The 20,514-nt window shown below is 40.7% G+C and overlaps 2 protein-coding genes across 5 annotated transcripts; both read left to right on the forward strand.

The window, feature by feature from the left end:
* The first annotated feature begins 624 nt into the window (after positions 1 to 624).
* Positions 625 to 3,951, forward strand: LOC145976323 (uncharacterized). Its single transcript, XM_083107387.1, has 3 exons — positions 625 to 1,790; positions 1,882 to 2,596; positions 3,877 to 3,951. Exons 1-3 carry the CDS (start codon positions 667 to 669, stop codon positions 3,949 to 3,951), a joined length of 1,914 nt encoding a protein of 637 aa, XP_082963513.1. The 5' UTR covers positions 625 to 666.
* Positions 3,952 to 12,573: 8,622 nt separating this feature from the next.
* LOC145975488 (uncharacterized) lies at positions 12,574 to 13,765 on the forward strand. 4 transcript variants are annotated; one of them, XR_014439993.1, is made up of 2 exons: positions 12,574 to 13,104; positions 13,231 to 13,765. XR_014439993.1 is itself a non-coding variant. In XM_083105989.1 (2 exons), the coding sequence occupies exons 1-2, from the start codon at positions 13,001 to 13,003 to the stop codon at positions 13,755 to 13,757; spliced, it is 666 nt and encodes a 221-aa protein (XP_082962115.1). In that variant the 5' UTR covers positions 12,574 to 13,000; the 3' UTR covers positions 13,758 to 13,765. The 4 variants fall into 4 exon arrangements, 3 of the variants coding, with proteins under 3 accessions (XP_082962115.1, XP_082962116.1, XP_082962117.1); XM_083105989.1 differs by having other exon boundaries at positions 13,196 to 13,765; XM_083105990.1 differs by having other exon boundaries at positions 13,199 to 13,765.
* Positions 13,766 to 20,514: the final 6,749 nt, after the last annotated feature.

Below are 20,514 nucleotides of genomic sequence, written 5' to 3' on the forward strand. Positions count from 1 at the left end.
TATTTTCCATATTTTTTCTAGGAAGAATTGCAACGTATCAGCGCCGATATTCGGCTGCTTTGTGCCCTTGCCACGCGTGAGAGAGAACGAATTCTTTCTGAGATGTAAATAAATGATTATTATGATACACCACTTATTTATTTTACACAAAGATGAAAAGATTTAGACGAAATACAGGGAGGATTGAAGCGCATCAAGTCACAGTACATGATTTGAACGCGCATCGACACGTCGCGTCGGTATAGTAAAAGTATAGTCAAAAAGTATAGTGTTCTGTCAGTGTTGTGTGATAATATATATATATATAAATGGAAGACGAAGATCACGCTTTGTCATCTGACAGTGACTGCATTAGTGACTGCAGTGAGAACTCCACGGAATTCAGAGAGAAAATAGTGTCTGTTGCGGAAATTAATGCTTTAAACGCACGTAGTACAAAATTTTGTATCATATACAGTTATTATTCCACGGGTGGTGCTCTAGCTGTATGTCCTTCGTGTATGATTGCATTGCAAGGCGTGGATAGCCAAATGATGTATGCTATTAGAAAACATAAAATTGAGACACTTAATGCGATGGATGGCCGATTTTGTTGAAGGTGTAGCGAGCCGTTGTATATAAGATTTCCATGCAATATGTGCCCAATTTGCACTCAGTGAAAAAAAAATGGAAAATATCGAACAGACTGAACGCGACCTGGTGGAGCGATCCAACCAAATTGCCACCTTGGGCGAATATTTTGCATGGCTACAACGATGCAACGAGTACATCGAGTCGCTGCAAGAGCAAAGTCGGATCAAACGACTACGATTATCGATCGGGAATCGACAATCATTGATTGCTCGGATCGCGCGACTCGAAGGTGCAAAGACTCGATTGCAGAGACAGTTTATGCCCAGTGGTGGTAATTACAGTGGCGACAATAACGCGGGTGCCGGATGTAGCGCGCATCAAAATGAACTTGTGTGGCGCGAGATTGATACCGCGTTCGATAACCGTATTCTGACCGGTGCTGTGATTAACGCAAACCATATCGAACCTCGTCAATTTCTCGATGACGCCAAAGACATTGTGATAGAACATGTGCAGGACGTTATAAGAAGACACAACAGTGTAAAAGTGAACACTATATTCAATGGTGAATTTGTGTCGGGTGATAAGCGCGCAAATAAAAGTACCAATACGAGAAACTGTGAACTCTTTCACACATCCGATTTACACGAGTGGTACGAGCGTCGCGTTATCGAACCCACTCTAGCATCGCTGGAAGAATTTCAAGAACGCGATAGTGGCTGGGCATTGTCACGAATACAGAATTTAACTGTAAATATAAATAAGTATAATCCTATGCGCGCGGGATGCCATATAAAATTGTCGCGGGAGATTATGATGAAGAGAGCAGTGATTAACGTACAATCAAAAGACAATGCGTGTTTCGCGTGGGCAGTGGTCGCCGCTCTATATCCCGCTGAAAGAGACACGAATCGGGAATCTTCATATCCCCACTATACGACGGTGTTAAATGTACAAAATATTGAGTTTCCGATGACGTTGAACCAACTAAAAAAGTTTGAACTTGTCAACGATATTTCGATCAACGTCTACAGCATCGAAGAGAAGAACAGCATTGTTCCGATACGTCTTTCGCAGCAGAAGCGGGACAAGCATGTCAACTTGTTGTACGTGGAAGACGGCAACAATGTCAGACATTTCGCATGGATCAAGAACTTATCCCGGCTCGTGAGCTCGCAACTGAGCAAACACAAGAATCAAAAATATATCTGCGATCGGTGTGTATAATTTGAATAATTTATGTAATTATAAAATATAATGCATTGCATAAATCTTTAATTTTTTAAAAATTTTTATTTTCTTTTATAGATGCATGCATTACTTTGGTTCGGACGACAAGTTGCAGTTACATACGGTAGACTGCGGAAAAATAAACGACTGCGCTATCCGGTTACCGAGCGATAAGGACAAGTGGTTATCGTTCAACAATTACAACAGGAAAGAGCAGCTTCCATTCATCGTGTACGCCGACTTGGAATGCGTTCTGGCCAAGATGGAGGAAGAGAAGAATATGTGCCAGCACCATCAAGTATTTAGCATAGCATATTATATACATTGCTCGTACAACGACTCATTATCCGCATATCATTCGCGTCGCAGTACCGATTGTATAGCATGGTTCGTCGAGCAACTTAAAATGTTAGCATTTCGTGTAAAAAATATTTTAACTACTAATGTCCCTATGGTAGATTTAACATTTGAAGAGTGTGAAAAATTTAATAACGCTACTCAATGTCATATATGCGAAAAACCGTTCGCGCAAGACGATACACGCGTACGCGATCATTGCCATTTGACTGGACGGTACAGAGGTCCCGCGCATTCAAATTGTAATTTAAATTATAAAGAGTCTTTCGGTATTCCGATAGTGTTTCATAATTTATCCGGTTATGATTCGCATTTCATTATCGAGGAAATAGCCACAGCGTTCGAAGGGAGAGTCAAGTTACTTCCAATAATGAAAGAGAAATATATATCGTTTACCAAAAACGTCGATCTTAAGGAAGAAAAACCAAAAAATCAAGTAAAATTACGCTTCATCGATTCATTCAAATTTCTTACGGCAAGTCTCGACAAATTAGCATCTTATCTAGATAAAGATAAACTGGATATTTTAAAATCAGAATTTCAAAATTTATCGAGTGAAAATTTCAAATTATTAACACGAAAAGGTGTTTCCATACGAATACATCGATTCCGTTGACAAGTTGCAAGATACATGTTTACCACCGCGCGAATCATTTTACAGTTCCTTAACCGGTGAAACTATATCCGAGAGCGATTACGCGCATGCCGAGAACATCTGGACGCGATTCTCCATTCGAACGCTAGGCGAGTATAGCGATTTATATCTTAAAATCGATGTCTTGTTATTAGCCGATATTTTTCAAAACTTTCGCGAGAAATGTATCGAAAGTTACGGACTCGATCCTGCGTATTATTATACTCTTCCCGGATACACGTGGGACGCCATGTTGAAGCATACAAAGATTACGTTCGAATTGCTTACCGACATCGACATGGTCATGTTTATCGAACGCGGTATACGCGGTGGTCTGAGTCAGTGTTCCAACAGATACGCGCGCGCTAATAACAAGTACATGCAACAATCGTACGATCCATCGAAACCATCGTCGTATTTGATGTATTTCGATGTAAATAATTTATACGGATGGGCAATGTGTCAACCGTTGCCTTATGCCGATTTTCGATGGGTCGATGACGTGTCGAATTTTGACGTAGCATCGATCGCGTTAGATTCGCCTACGGGTTATATCCTCGAAGTCGATCTCGAGTACCCGCAACATCTTCACGATACGCACACTGACCTTCCGTTTTGTCCGACACGCGACAAGCCGCCCGGCAAGCGGCAAGACAAACTCCTCGCAACATTATACGATAAGAAGCGTTACGTGATACACTACCGTAATCTACAGCAATGTACGCGACACGGCCTTCGCGTTACAAAAATACATCGAATTTTACAGTTTTCACAATCTCCGTGGCTTCGCAGTTATATCGAATTAAATACACAGTTTAGAACACTCGCGAAAAATGATTTTGAAAAAAATTTATATAAACTTATGAATAACGCGGTATTTGGCAAGACGATGGAAAATGTGCGTAATCGTGTCGACGTAAAATTATTAACAAAGTGGGACGGACGATACGGCGCAGAAGCAATGATAGCGAAACCAAATTTCCATAGTCGAAGTATTTTTTCGGAGAATCTCGTTGCCATAGAGTTACGCAAACTAGAAGTAAGATTTTATAAACCAATCTATGTCGGCATGTGCATACTAGACATTTCTAAAACGTGCTTGTACGAATTTCACCACGAGTACATGTTTCCTCTGTATCGCGACAAATGCCGAGTAATGTACACCGACACAGATAGTCTAATATATCACATCGAATGCGTCGATGTATATGAAAACATGAAGCGCGATATCAACCGATTTGATACGAGCGATTATCCAATTGATAACGCGTACGGTATACCGCTCGTAAATAAAAAGGTACCGGGTCTAATGAAGGATGAAAATAACGGTGCCATAATGACCGAATTTGCCGGGCTCAGAGCAAAAATGTACGCGTTACGAGTCGATGGGAAAAAGGATATGAAGAAAGTTAAAGGTGTCAAGAGCAACGTTGTCGCGAGAACGATAACGTTTGACGATTACACACGGTGTTTGAAAGAAGAAATTGAAATGACGCGCCAGCAGTCGTGTATAAGATTGAAATTGCACCAAGTATACACAATCCGCGAGACAAAAATTGCTCTGAGTCCGTACGATGACAAGCGGTATATCGTACCCGAAACCACCGATACGCTACCGTGGGGGCATTATAAGATACCACTGTAAAATGTGTGTGAAAGAAATATTAATAAAGATTTTTGTATTTTTATATTTCATATATTTTTGTAATGCATATCTCATACATCTTATATTAAAAAATACATGTACTATCGCAAGGAATATTGATAAGGATTTATATATATATTTTCATTTTTCAAATATTATATATGTTATACACATATATTTTTTCCAGAAAATTAAAAATAAACACTGTATGAATTAAATCACATTGTCTTTATGTATCCAAGAATTGTGCGAATTGTCAAATCCCAACCATTTCACGTAAACCTCGTCACCCCTCCTACGCAGTACTTTCTCCACGAGATACACGTCTGGATAATTCGCGCGATGCAACTCGTGCTCGTAGAACGCTCCAGCGATAGGTTTTTTGCGATAATCCTCAAGTAGATAGCTTACGGGATTAGTATGCTGCACTTTTACAATTTTAAACACTTCGGTTGTCCAATTTGGCGTGTAACCTTTCTCAAAAATTGTCTTGTACTTGCTAACGCGTACCGAGTCACCTACTTTGAATTTTGCCGGACCCGCGATATTTACACGGTTATACACAGTAGCCAAGAGTCTTTCAGCGACCGCGGGGGTAACGTCGACGGGTCGCATACCGATCGTTCGATGCTTGCGCGCGTTGTAATCCGATACGAGTCGCGGCAACGCGCTGATCCACTTGTAAGATCCGTTCAGCGTAAACATCTTCCACATGTCGTTTTTCAGTGTGCGATTGAATCGCTCAACGATCGATGCCTTCAATACTGAATATGTAGAATAATGATTGATGTCATGTTTCCGTATGAGCCGTTGCACGTCAGCGTTATAAAATTCCTTCCCCATATCAGTCTGTAAGTTTTTCGGACATCTTTTGCTATTTCGAATTATCTCAGCGATAGCGTCAGCTGTCTCGCTTCCGCCTTTACTCTTGAGTGGTGCGGCCCACGCGTGCTTGCTCAACGCATCGATGACTGTGAGTATGTAGTGGTAACCTCTGTTGAAACGAGAGTACGGACGCATCTCGACAATGTCAGCTTGCCACAGGTCATCGTATCCCCGCACTATGACATGTCTTCGGGGAAAATTTTTTCTCGCCGGCGCGTGCAATTCGTTCACCAACTGCCGTTTCTCTAAACTATGTTGTTTCTTCGCTTCCTCGGTTATTCCCGATCGCCGATCCATCATTGTTTCGATTCGTCGATCAAACGATGTGTGCCCCGAGTATCACCGTGCGTTTTATCATTCGTTACTGTTCGATAACCGTTCCTGCCCCGTTCGATAGCCGTTTCTGACCCGTTCGATAGCCGTTCGTTACCGTTCCTACCCCGTTAGTTGTCGTTCCTGCCCCGTTCGATAGCCGTTTCTGACCCGTTCGATAGCCGTTCGTTACCGTTCCTACCCCGTTAGTTGTCGTTCCTGCCCCGTTCGATAGCCGTTTCTGACCCGTTCGATAGCCGTTCGATAGCCGTTTCTGACCCGTTCGATAGCCGTTCGTTACCGTTCCTACCCCGTTAGTTGCCGTTCCTGCCCCGTTCCATAGTCGTTCCTTACACGTTTGATAGTCGTTTCTGAGCCGTTCACTGCCGTTCTTGACCCGTTTGTTGCCGTGATTGACCCTGTTGGTAGTCGCTTCTAAGTAGTCCGTAGCCTCGTTCACAGTCGTTTCTGACCCGTTCGCAGCCTCGTTGGCAATCGTTTCTGACCCGTTCGTAGCCGTTCCAGAGTTGTATGCCGCCTCGTATGTAGCCGTTCCTGACGTGTTCATAGCCTTGTTCGCAGCCGTTCCTGAGGTGTTCATAACCTCGTTCGCAGCTGTTCTTGAATTGTTCGTAGCCTCGTTCACAGCCGTTTCCTCTTCGATCACTGCCACTCATTGTAGTTCGATAACCCTTCGTTCGATAAGCCTTTGTAGATGTTCAATAATTGTACAATAGCCGCTCCTTAGCCGCTCGTAGCTGTTTCAGAATTAGTGTTAATTGCACGCTGAAGCTCGTTTATCGCAGTCTGCAAAGCTCGCACGTCCTTCTCGAACGCAGTCAGCTTCTCGTCTGATTCTTTCTGCTGATTCTTCAACGTTTTAACGCATTGTTCCACGTACAGTTTGTTGACTGCATCGGTATCAGCCTCAGGTTGCGCTACACGGCGAATCTTGCGCGACCTCGCGTCATAGTACGTAGCGACGCGACACAGAGCGTTTTGACGCAAGTAACTTGTCACCGATTTACCCCAATGATCGCTTGTTCTAATTGCTTCATTTCTCTGTTCGAATAATCCAAATTTGTTGATGGGCATTTTTTTTCTCGATGCGAGTGACGTCGATCGACTGATCAGTTTCGTTGAGACACCATTTAATTTATAATAAGGCCGACTTCGCGAAGTTCCTCTATAATCGACAGGATCTCGTTGTCGTGAGCGTTGTGGCCAGCTCGGCGCGAAGCGTCGAGCAATCGTAGACGATCCACTAGCTCGTTGGGATCGTCCCAGTGCACGTAATCGATCTTATTGTCGGTTAGCGTCATCGCGCGAGGCATGGATACTCCCGTACCGCATTTTTTCTTTTTCGATTCGATTGACATCAACGGTGCAATTATGTGTTTATACTTGTATCCCCTGTTGCTCTTTAATTGACCTTGCGCATCATATTGACGTTTATGCGCACTCGTCGCCATTAATATGCTCTTATATTTTTGCATATCGTCCTCAGTGTATATGTCATCATCGGGAATTCTCTTGAAGATCAACTCGTATAATCCAGGTGTACCAATGTACCTCACCTTGTCTATGATTATAGAGTCATCTGCGCCGATGTCGAATCGTTTGTTACCGAGCCACATTTCATTCTTGTCGAAATAGATATCGTACACGTAATCGATCTGGGTTTTTCTGTCGCCACTAAGGTGAGCGCTCATGTACTTTTGTGTCAGTGGCCCGAAGTGCTCTTGTAACATTTTTTGACCTTCCAACGTTTGTAACATGTTTCGAACAGATGATGATTCGAGCGGGTTGCCCGTGGTTTCGAAAACATTTTCGATTGCGAGTGATTCGGGTATCGTGGGTTGTACGATTCTCGTTGTCGCGGACGGTGTGGAGGTTATCAGCGGTTCATCCGATGTCGATAAACGATTCACCTTCAATCGTTGTCTCTTTTTCGGTGTCGTATGCTCATCCTCCTCCTCCTCCTCCTCTTCCTCCTTGTACCGCTTGATGGGTAACGTTTTAATTATAGCGTTACTCTCCGGCTCGTTTTTCACCGCGATTAAGCTAGAGTGGTCGACGATTTTTTGTAGTGGCTCGATAATAGGCCTAAAATGAGTCTTGACCGCGATATCGTCGTCGATCTTACCGGTCTTCAAAGCGCGATGTTTCTTGCGGATCGATTCGCTCGTTTTCTCAATCTCCCTCGCAATCTTTTCACGCTCGCGAATATTATCGCTTTCAGCCATGTCGACAGAGTGTCGGCAGCGACTAATCGTTTTGCGGTATCGCGAACACGTTAAATCCTTTTCTGTATCGCCCGTTCGTAAATGAGCTGTCCTTATCTATCACTAGAAATCCATACTTTTGTTGCCAACAAGTACGACATAATTCACTGAAATCCCCGTACGACATGTCGGTATTCACGTGATCGTTGTACACGTGTTTCAAGTTGGTACCGTCCTGTTTAAACAAGATCAGCAGGTTCGCGTTGTCGCGTATAAGATGTTTTGGTATTCTCGCGTACGTCTGACAGAGATAGAAGCAGTCGACGTTCGAGTGACGACCCATTGAGAAGTACTCTCTTATCGTATTTTGCTTGTCGCACGCCACGTCATCGAAGACGAAAATCGAGTTTGGACGTGCCTCGCTCGGTGGAATGACGTCACTGTTATTGGAGAACGTAAAATAGCCGATTTCGTCAATCGGCGTCAACAAATTCTCCAGATATCGATATTTCGGCTGTTGCAGCGACTTCGAGTACACGTACACGTTCTCGAAACGTACACCGTGCGGGCTTTCCAGTAGACTTATCAGAACGTTGGTTTTACCACAATTCGAGGGGCCGCAAACGATCGCGCGTATAGTAGTCGGTAGCATCGTACCGTGCCTGCGCATCTCTGCGTTGTCCTCCATTGATCGTAATCTGTCGTCGCAATTCGTCACGCGTATCGTCAAAGGTTGTCGCACGAATCTCATTTTTTCAACACTACCGATTGGATCGAACGCCTGCCTATTTATAGGTGCGCGAAATCACGAGTTGCTCAGTAGAGAAAAAATGTTCGTTCTGCTATCAAGTCCTTCCGACATTCGCGATTTGAGCGTCGAACAACTACAATTTGTGTCAAAAGCTGTTCTGTTGCGAATGTGCGGTGATCACGTCCACTACGTGTGGGACAAACTTCCGGAACACATAAAAGCGGATCCGGAGGTTCAGACGTATCGTCGCTGTTACGAACACTACAATCAGCCGTGAAAACACACATCGACGGTCCGGCACCATTGATAAAGAATTGCAGCGAATGTCAACGAAAATAGGTAGAGGCCTATTAAATCACGCGATAAACACACTTCCGATCGAATTCCATATTCCCGGCTATCAGTTTTGCGGGCCAGGCACACGGTTGGAGAAGCGATTAGTCAGAGGCGATCGAGGTATAAATCCATTGGACGCGGCGTGTCGCGAACACGATATAGCATACTCTCGGAGCAACGATCTCACCGAGAGACACGCGGCGGATAAGATACTCGCTGAGAAAGCGCGGAATCGCATCGTTGCGAGAGATTCGACTCGGTGAGAGAGCCGCCGCCACAGCTGTCTGGACAGCGATGAAAGCCAAGACGAAGCTCGGTATGGGTCTGAAGACGAAGACGAAGAAAAAAACGGCGAAGAAACGGATACTTCCGGTAGCGAAATGCGGCGGTGTATTGCCGATTCTACCAATGTTGGGTGCGCTCGGATCCCTGATCGGTGGAGCGGCTGGTGTAGCGAAGGTGGTGAACGACGGAAAAGCCGCGCAACGTCAGTTGCAAGAGATGCTACGTCACAATCGCGCTATGGAAGGTCACGGATTATATCTCGCTCCTTACAAATACGGACGAGGAGCCTCAACGAGAAAAAAAAAAACGTCAAAGAGACGCTAAAAATGCCGCAGGGCGCAACTACCAACATACAATTGCTACAACTGGCAAAACGTATGCACATTCCATATTTTAGAGGTGTTTTCATGCGCAACTCGTTACCGATCGGTGATATATATCAAAACGAGAGCGGCATTGTAAATTTGGATAGCGTCGAAGGACCAGGTACTCATTGGGTAGCGTATGCAAAGAGGGGGAATCGCGCTATATATTTCAACAGTTTCGGCAATCTTCGACCACCGAATGAATTGGTGCGATATCTCGGACGAAACGTAACGAAGATACAGTACAATTACACACCTGTTCAAACTTACGATCAGAGCATCTGCGGACAATTGTGCTTGCAGTTTCTTCGAACGGTCGATGCATGTGAATTTAAAGACAGATATTGCGCTATTTAACTCAGTATTCGTTAAACAGTTTCGTCGATATGTCTATGACGTTCACATTGACTGGGAAGAGTAGCGTTCTCACGGCAAACTTCTTTCCCACCATAGATTTGAGCGACGGCGAATACGAGCTCGGTCTAACGGATTTTGAGACTTATCACACGATACCGAATGTGAATTCCTCGAATAATAAATTTTACTTTGGCAAAGACGACGAGGAAATTACGATTCCCGAGGGATCGTATGAGTTGCAAAATATACATGAATTTTTGAAACAAGCAATTTCACGGAAACATCGCGATAAGAAACACATTGACTATGAAGATGATGAATATCCGATAGTGCTCCGCGCTAATTACAATACAATGAGGAGCGAGATCAAATGTGCCTACTGAATAAACTTTACCAAACCCGACAACATTGGATCGCTGCTAGGATTTTCGAATCGTATTCTCAAGCCGCGAAAATGGTACGAATCAAACATGCCGATTAACATTCTCAACGTGAATATTATCCGTATAGAGTGTAACGTGACCGCGGGTGCGTACAACAACGGCATACTCGTTCATACGATACATGAATTTTCACCGAGGGTACCACCGGGATATAAGATATCGGAAACGCCTGCACAGATCATTTACCTGCCGATCATCGCGCGGAGCATTACGGATTTAACGTTACGCGTTGTCGACCAGAACGGACGATTGCTCGATTTTCGAGGAGAAGAGATCACCGTAAGATTGCACGTACGTATGCGACGTATGAGATGCTCGTATTGAACGGATCGAAAGACGTGAGAGATAACGCAATCTTTACGAGACCAGCAACACCACCGACAACAACAACAACGTCGACGTTCGCTAATATCAAATCATCCAAGAAAAAGAAACTCAGCGCATCGAACGTTGCGTTTTTACAATCTTTGGGATTTGCGGTGCGAAACAGCTGAACGATGACCGACATTCTCAACATCGGTGATGAACCGATCTTTGACAATCGTATCATCAAGATCGAGACTCACACGTACAACCCGTTCGCCAATACAACGTTCGGACACAGTGATGAAATAAGAATACCCATACAACAACAGGATTTGTATACATTGCCGTATGAGAGTTTCCTATACATCGAGGGACAACTAACGAAAACCAAACCAGCTGAAGGAAGTGATGTGGAACTGGCAAATAATTGCGCCGCATTCATGTTCGATGAGATTCGATACGAACTCGATGGCGTTGAGATTGATCGCAATAGAAACGTAGGAATAACTACTACGCTCAAAAACTATGTAACGGTATCATCCGATAGAAACGTGATTATGAAAAACGCTGGCTGGGATCCGTGGACCTATGAGAATGGACATTTCAATTTTTGCATACCGCTCCACATGTTATTGGGATTTTGCGAGGATTATAAACGAGTGGTGATTAACGCTCGTCACGAATTGATCTTAATACGATCGCGCAACAATAATAATTGTCTGTTTGGAGATTCGACACTGGAACCTGTGATCAACATATTCAAGATACAATGGCGAATGCCACACGTGCTGTTGAGCGAGATCGAAAAACTGTCGATGCTGCGTGCTCTGGAAAGCGGACGATATCTCAGCATGGGTTTTCGCTCGTGGGATCTATACGAGTTTCCGCTATTGCAGCTTACAACCAAGCATTCGTGGGCCATTAAGACCGCGACTCAACTGGAGAAACCACGATACGTTGTCTTCGCTCTGCAGACAAACCGGAAAAATATCATGTCTGAGGATACGAGTCGATTCGACCACTGCAAATTAATCAACGTGAAACTCTATCTGAATTCGGAATGTTATCCGTACGACGATATGAATCTGGATTTCGAAAAAGGCAGATGTGCCATTCTCTACGACACGTACGCGCGCTTTTGCAAGATCTATTACGGATACGAGTATCTCGAGCCGAGTCTCTCCATCTTACAGTTTCAACGTCATGGTCCGTTCGTGATTATCGATTGTTCTCGACAAAACGAATCGGTCAAGAGCGCAACCGTGGATGTGAGATTGGAATTCGAATATAAGGAGAACGTGCCGGCGAATACCACTGCGTACTGTCTCATCATACACGATCGTGTGATCCAGTACAATCCGTTGACCAACGTTGTACGCAAAATCACCTAAGCGATAACATCGACACAAGAGAGAGAGGGGAGGAGAAGCAGGATATAAATCAAAGTGCTGCGAGATGATTTTAGAGTTTCCCATTCCTCTCGACTGATGCATCGGGGAGAGAGAGAGAGAGAGAGAGAGAGATCTTGTCATGTCCGTACCAACGTTTGTGGATCTGCAAGGATTTATTGTCGGGAGAAATTTTGTCGTGAAGGAAGCTGCGGTTCTGAGAAAGGGATATGTTCTCTCGCATTACTTTTTCGCAAGTCCCGTACCGTGGAGCGTGCTTACAAAATCTGAGCGATGTCAAGTCTCATGGGTGATTAGAAATCATCATGGATTACAATGGGAAGACGGAAACGTTCCGTATGGCTTGGCTCAGCGTGTAATTACAACAGCTGTCGTTGGTACGATACACGAAGAAGAAGAAGAAGAATCGTCTGTCGTGTACGTTAAAGAACTTGAAAAGCGAAAATGGCTGACTGATATACTAGACGATGCGGGAAACGGCTATATTATTGAAACCTTGGATGCAGACTATGAAGATATTGATTCTCTAAATAAATTAGATATTACCAATAGTATGCGATGTGGAAAACATGTTAAGAATTGCGCATTACAAAATGTATTCAAAATATTTAACTGGTGGTCGCAACGCCAGAAAGAATTGCAAGAAAATAAAATATGTAAACATTAATATGTTTTATCTCTTATTTCCCCTTCCTAGACCTTTCCATGCGTTTCTAAGAATTTTTTGTCTGAGCGTTATCCCCCCTTCTCCTAAAATTCAAAGCATTGATCCCCCCACCACATTATACTTTTGGAAGATGAGCGTCATGTATACTCGGTTATTTCTTATACGATCAGTGTCGCGTTAACACCGCTCTCGTGGTTCACTTTTCATAACTCCCAGAGAAATGTATTACGTCGAAAGAAACGGAAACAGCGGCATCGGAAGACGTGTGAATAATTACGTACCGAGTCGTGATAAAACTCCATCGTTTGAGAACAAATGTGACGAGTAAGTTTCATTTAATTTCTTTCTATTTTTATATATTTTTTTTTTTACAAATTGTATTATTACTATTATTTTAATTTTAATTTTTCTGTAGCATTTCGTTGGAACGTCGTGCGGTTCGTATACTAGGTAGACGATACGCATTGACAGCTACGGAATTCAAATTCCTCGAAATTGGTATCAACGTGGGTCCACCGAGTTACGTGGAGATTGCCATAGGAGATCATCGAGGAAAGGAACTGATATTATCTCTCGAAACGTGGAAGGGACTCTACGAGCAACGTCGCAATATTCAAAAATTACTTTGGAACAACTCTAAAGATGACTACAATTTCATAAGCGTTGGACCGCTAACAGTGAGAGTTCGTACGATTAACGACGTCAAACTCATAAGTCTCGAATCTTCAAACGTATGCTTGATGATGGTCGAATCGACATTACATCGTATGTTCGATCTCGATCAATGCATAGATGTAACTTTTGATCGATTGGGTAAAATTATCGAAACAGTTGATGTCAAGTTTACGCAATTCTCCAATATCGCGTCTACTGTAATAAATCCAAAAGAAATATCTAATGTAATACGCGCGAGTGACGCTTTCAACAAGCATCAGCTCGTCGATTGTGAGCTGGCAGCTTTAGTTTTTAGTTCATAGTACGTAAGAAAAAAAAAATATATATATATATATATATATATATATATACATAAAACATAAATAAAGTTTTAAGTCTAAATCATGACGTAATTTCTTCGCACGCATTTCCATTCACCCAATCCTCTTCAAAGGAATACCGCTTATATTGTTTAATTCGAAAAAAAATCTAGAATTACTTATATTGTGGGAGAGGGGGTGTATCACAACAGCACAAAACTATTTTGTTTGCGAAAACATGTCCCGCCGCGTTAGTCAGCCTTAAGACCCAATCTTCTTCAAAGGAATACCGCTTATATTGTTTAATTCGAAAAAAAATCTAGAATTACTTATATTGTGGGGAGAGGGGGAGGGTACCGCGAGAGCCATTTTGTTTGCGAAAAACATGTCCCGACATGTTAGTCTCGGCCCGAAGACCCAATCCTCTTCAAATACCGCTGTTTATCAATCGGTTTATGATTGTTTATACTTGTCATAAAACATCCAACACAAGCGTCCCCCGCCCCGCCCCGCAGCCCCCGCGCCTACGAAATCCCCTCCGTCCCGCGTGACGTCATTCCCCCGCGCCGCTGAGATCCCCTCGCGCCTCACCCCCCCTGAGAGGACCTGCGTTAGAACCCGCCTTGTATACCTACTTATTTACGCGACAAATCAGTAGACTTGTTTTGATCTGCAACATGGGAGACACGTATTCTTCGGATGAATTATTATTGTTAGCGTTAATGGAAGATGAGAAACGTAATGGGAATAGGTAAATGGAATGTATATGAAGTTTGGCTAGAAATTCTGCGCAATGGAAAATCCGTTATTGCCTATTTCATGTTCTATTTCATGTTTCAATACTTTTTTATAATTTTGTAATAAAACATTTCTAGCCAAATTTCATATAACATTTTTTTCTTATCTCGACTTGTAGAATATGCTCCCGCAATTTGTCGGATACACCCGAGAAACATTCCGCATATACAAGGTGAGCCATTTTAAGTTACCCACCCCAATAACTTTTTTATTTTTGAATGTACAACAAAATGTTTCAAATAAAAGTTGCTTGACTTCGAGGGGGACAGAAGATGGTAGCAAAAATTTGGATAGTCATTTGAAGGTCACATAAAGGTCACCTTCAATTTCTTAAATGGAACCTACTATTTTTTATTGCATATTCTTGTAGCTTATCTCGAGAGCTTTCCAAAACACTATAATTAAGTACCTTTTTGTTAAGTACTTTTTGAGTTATGAGGCTTGAAATAATTTCTTAATTTTACATAAACCGTAAAATATAATTAATTTGCAATTAACAATTACATTTTTTTTTTCGAAACAATTGTGTTTTCTTTACACCAATTGATTCCTCTCATTATTTTGTACATAAAAGTATTAAGGTAAGATAATCGAAAAATGAATATTTTACAAGATATTTTACGGTTTATGTAAAATTAAGAAATTATTTCAAGCCTCATAACTCAAAAAGTACTTAACGAAAAGGCACTTAATTATAGTGTTTTGGAAAGCTCTCGAGATAAGCTACAAGAATATGCAAAAGTATATAGGGTGTCCCATTTAAAAAGTTGGAGATAACCTTCACGTAACCTTCAGGTGACTCTTTAAGGTCAAACTAATGACACCATCTTCTGTCCCCCTCGAAGTCAAGCAACTTTTATTTGAAACATTTTGTTGTACATTCAAAAATAAAAAAGTTATTGGGGTGGGTAACTTAAAATGGCTCACCCTGTATACTGGGGTGTTAAAAAAGTCTGGACACGGTCGAATATCTCGATAAGGAAGAGTTTTACTAGAAAGTGTTTCAGACAAAAGTTGTGTGGCTTCGAGGGGGACATAAGATGGTGTCATTAGTTCGACCTTAAAGAGTCATCTGAAGGTTACATGAAGGTTATCTCCAACTTTTTAAATGGGACACTCTATATACTTTTGCACATTCTTGTAGCTCATCTCAAGAGCTTTCCAAAACACTATAATTAAGTTAGTTTTCATTAAGTACTTTCCGAGTTATGAGGCTTGAAATCATTTCTTAATTTTACATAAACAATAAAATATCTAGTAAAATATTCAGTTTTCAATTATCTTATCTTAATACTTTTATGTACAAAATAATGAGAGGATGCAATTGGTATAAAGAAAAAACAGTTGTTTCGAAGAAAAAATATGAAATTTGCAATTAACAATAACATATTTTTTCTTAAAAATAACTATGTATTTTCTTTATACCAATTGATTCCTTTCATTATTTTGTACATAAAAGTATTAAGGTTAGATAATCGAAAAATGAATATTTTACAAAATATTTTACGGTTTATGTAAAATTAAGAAATGATTTCAAGCCTCATAACTCGAAAAGTACTTAACGAAAACTAACTTAATTATAGAGTTTTGGAAAGCTCTCGAGATGAGCTACAAGAATATGCAAAAGCATATAGGGTGTCCCATTTAAAAAGTTGAAGGTGACCTTCACATGACCTTCAAATAACTCTTCAAGGTCAATCCAATGGTACCATTTTATGTCCCCCTCCAAGCCATACAACTTTTGTCTGAAACACTTTCTAGTAAAACTCTTCCTTATCGAGATATTCGACCGTGTCCAGACTTTTTTAACACCCAGTATATATGAATGTATATATATATACAGGGCGATCCTGAAAAACGTTATGTCTTTAAAATGACGTATTCCTGACACCATTCTAAGACAATTTTTCCTTTACCAAAATTTGATTTGAAGCGTAGTTTTTGAATTATGAGCAAAAATAGTTAGTAAATCACGTGTCGGGTACAGAAGGCAGGCAGGAGCGGCGCGGTGTGCCGCGAGCGCGGGCGCAGCTGACCGCCCGATGGGTGATTATCACCGCATGAGTCGCTAACTATTTTATCTTATAACATAAAATTATGCTTTAAATAAAATTTTGGTAAAGAAGAAAATGTCTTAGAATTACGTCAGAAATACGTGTTCCTTAAAATAACGTTATTTTAATAATGAAAAGTTGTTCCGGATCGCCGGCCGTCCGACGTTGCAATCAGCTGATTGCTACACGCGATGTGTGTATGGCGGAGTGTGTGCGTAAGAGAGAGAGAGAAAGAGAGAGAGAGGGAGGGTAGGAGGGACAGACATTCATACACACGCACGCACTTTTTTTCTCGCTCTCTTTCTCTCTTTTACGCAACACTCATACACTCTCTCATTCAGTCTCTCACTCACACTCTCTCGGTCACTCACTCACTCACTCACCTGCTTACTCACTTGCTCACTCACCTTGTAGCAGCGTAGCGAATCTTCATGCTATGTATTGTTGTTATCTGCTGCACGGTTATGATTGCTAGAGATGCGCGACACATCGAAATTTTTTCGATTATTAGTCTCACACTCGATTGACACAATACAGATTACACGATAACGAGTTTACTGTTTATTCACTCACTATTGATTTATCGATACCAAAAATTACTTTCAAAGAAACGCGAATGCAAACAGCACATGACTCGACGCGAAGCGACGGACCGCGGAGACTGCGCGACCACAAGAGTTATGTTGCCAGAAACGCGACACGCGACATCTAACAAACGACTTGCGCGTGGCGCGTGATTGACGCGAGATAAGACGAACGATCGGCTAAAACCTTCGCATTGCGAATGCGGTAGAAAACATGAAACGTATAATGACATACTTAAAAAATTAATTATTTATTATAAATAATAACTATTTCTAATTATAATAAATAATTATTATTTTAAAAAGCATGTGTTGTACGTTATTACGTTTTCGAAATTATTGCATTCACGATGCGAAGATTTAAGTCAATCGCAAGAATAATGTAATTTTAATTACGTCGCGTGTCGCGTTTCTGGCAATATAACTCTTGTGGTCGCGCAGTCTCCGCGGTCCGTCGCTTCGCGTCGAGTCATGTGCTGTTTGCATTCGCGTTTCTTTGAAAGTAATTTTTGGTATCGATAAATCAATAGTGAGTGAATAAACAGTAAACTCGTTATCGTGTAATCTGTATTGTGTCAATCGAGTGTGAGACTAATAATCGAAAAAATTTCGATGTGTCGCGCATCTCTAGCAATCATAACCGTGCAGCAGATAACAACAATACATAGCATGAAGATTCGCTACGCTGCTACAAGGTGAGTGAGCAAGTGAGTAAGCAGGTGAGTGAGTGAGTGAGTGAGTGACCGAGAGAGTGTGAGTGAGAGACTGAATGAGAGAGTGTATGAGTGTTGCGTAAAAGAGAGAAAGAGAGCGAGAAAAAAAGTGCGTGCGTGTGTATGAATGTCTGTCCCTCCTACCCTCCCTCTCTCTCTCTTTCTCTCTCTTTCTCTCTCTCTCTTACGCACACACTCCGCCATACACACATCGCGTGTAGCAATCAGCTGATTGCAACGTCGGACGGCCGGCGATCCGGAACAACTTTTCATTATTAAAATAACGTTATTTTAAGGAACACGTATTTCTGACGTAATTCTAAGACATTTTCTTCTTTACCAAAATTTTATTTAAAGCATAATTTTATGTTATAAGATAAAATAGTTAGCGACTCATGCGGTGATAATCACCCATCGGGCGGTCAGCTGCGCCCGCGCTCGCGGCACGCTGCGCCGCTCCTGCCTGCCTTCTGTACCCGACGCGTGATTTACTAACTATTTTTGCTCATAATTCAAAAACTACGCTTCAAATCAAATTTTGGTAAAGGAAAAATTGTCTTAGAATGGTGTCAGGAATACGTCATTTTAAAGACATAACGTTTTTCAGGATCGCCCTGTATATATACCATATCCATTTCCTAGTTTTTCTTCTACAAAAAGTTATTATATATATATATATATATATATATATATAATAACTTTTTGTAGAAGAAAAACTAGGAAATGGATTCATGAAATTAACATGGAGTGAAAAACAAAGGGAGAGTTTTACACGCTAGTTCCCCAGCTGCTAAAATATGAGAAAAGGTTTTATATATACTTCCGAATGACAATAGATTGTTTCGATGAAATTTTAAATTTAATTAAGGACGACATTCGCAAACAACACAAATTTTAGGGAACCCATTCCACCAGAAGAACGTCTCGCAATTGCTTTAAGGGGATCCTGGAGCGACGGCCGAACTCCGACGGGATAGCGCCCTCATCTAAGCGTAACTAAAATTATCGATAATACCGACAAAATTATCGATAATACCGATAATTTTAGTTCCGCACATTTTTATCGACACAATTTGATTTATGCATCAGATCAATTTCGCATTATGTTCAATATATAAAATCACATAACATCATATATTTCTACAGGTCTATCATTTCGTACACGCTTATTTAAGCGTATAACATATAGATATCGATAAAATATAGATGTATATCTGCTTTTATGTATTTGAACACACTCATAATATTGCTCATATAGCTATTCCAAAAAGAATAACATTTAACTATTTATGTGTGTGTGTGTGTGTGTATACACACACATACAATATATATGTGCGTATATGTATTATTCTATATTCACATAATTATATATATTTACATAATATATCGTTTATTATATCGATTGGAAAAAACGAACGTGCCATATTGTAACTTATATATAAAAAGCTATAATATATAATAAGACCTATATAGTACACACACACACACAAACACACACATGTGTGTACATAATGTGTAATAGAGATATATTTTAGGTATTATTATATAACTTTCTATAATACTTTATATATATAATTTTTATATTATAAGTTACAGTACAATTCCTTTTAAACTGATATAATTGACGATAACAAAAATTTATTAAATATAATGTATGAATTATATGAATATTTTATATGTACATATTTTTATATGTACATAATTTTGATTGTATATGTAACTGTGTTTATTAATAATAGAAATTTATACATTTACAATACATTTTTTTTATCGTTATAGAAATATATTTTTACAATATTCAGAATATTGAAAATAGAATGGACCCCTCCATCGCCCATTCTTGTGAGAACGCAACCAATATATTTTTTTCGTCTCTCCAATTATAATTTTCAAACGAGATTGAAGCATATTTTTTTCTAACAAATACAAGAGTACCATGACAGATTGCCTGAATACAATAATTTTTTATCATGTTGAAAAAGGCAGCAGTTTATTACCTTTTATAATTTTACAAAAGTGTTCTCTCATACATTTTATGTCTTTGGAATATTTTTCCTTGCAAGGATTGCCTCCTAAAGCTATAGTTGTGGCGAAAGCTGCAGCATAAATTCCACAACATATACCATCGGGTTGTGTTTGAACCTTTTCAAAAATAATACCATTTTGGCTTATTTTAGGATAACGAAGATGTATGTAATTTTTCTCTTTAGTTACCAATTTATCGTATGTACAGCCATGTAGACTATCATACACATGAAGTTTACCATCAAAGAAAATACATCGCCAATGATCACTACAATTTCCTCCAATAATTTGTAAGCTTTTGTCGCTCTGACTTGCTACAATCGTATGAGGAAATTCCAAATATAGAACACTTTGTGTTTCAAAATCAGAAGTATCTCTTATGACGCGCAAAAATCGGTCCAACGACTCGTCATTTAATTTGCTGTCTATAGGCAAGACGTTATTCATCACCAAATTAAGAGGAACAAATGTGTCATCTAGAATTTTTCTATGTCTTGCCATGTCGTCTTTAGTTAGATTTGTATTTTGAGAATAATTAACGATTATACAATCATCATTTTCATCTGTATCCAAATCAATAACCTCA

This window comes from Camponotus vicinus, unplaced genomic scaffold (genome assembly GCF_025532165.1).
Source record: "Camponotus vicinus isolate PSW18456_S1 unplaced genomic scaffold, iyCamVici1.0 SCAF_8, whole genome shotgun sequence".
Lineage (NCBI taxonomy): Eukaryota > Metazoa > Arthropoda > Insecta > Hymenoptera > Formicidae > Camponotus > Camponotus vicinus.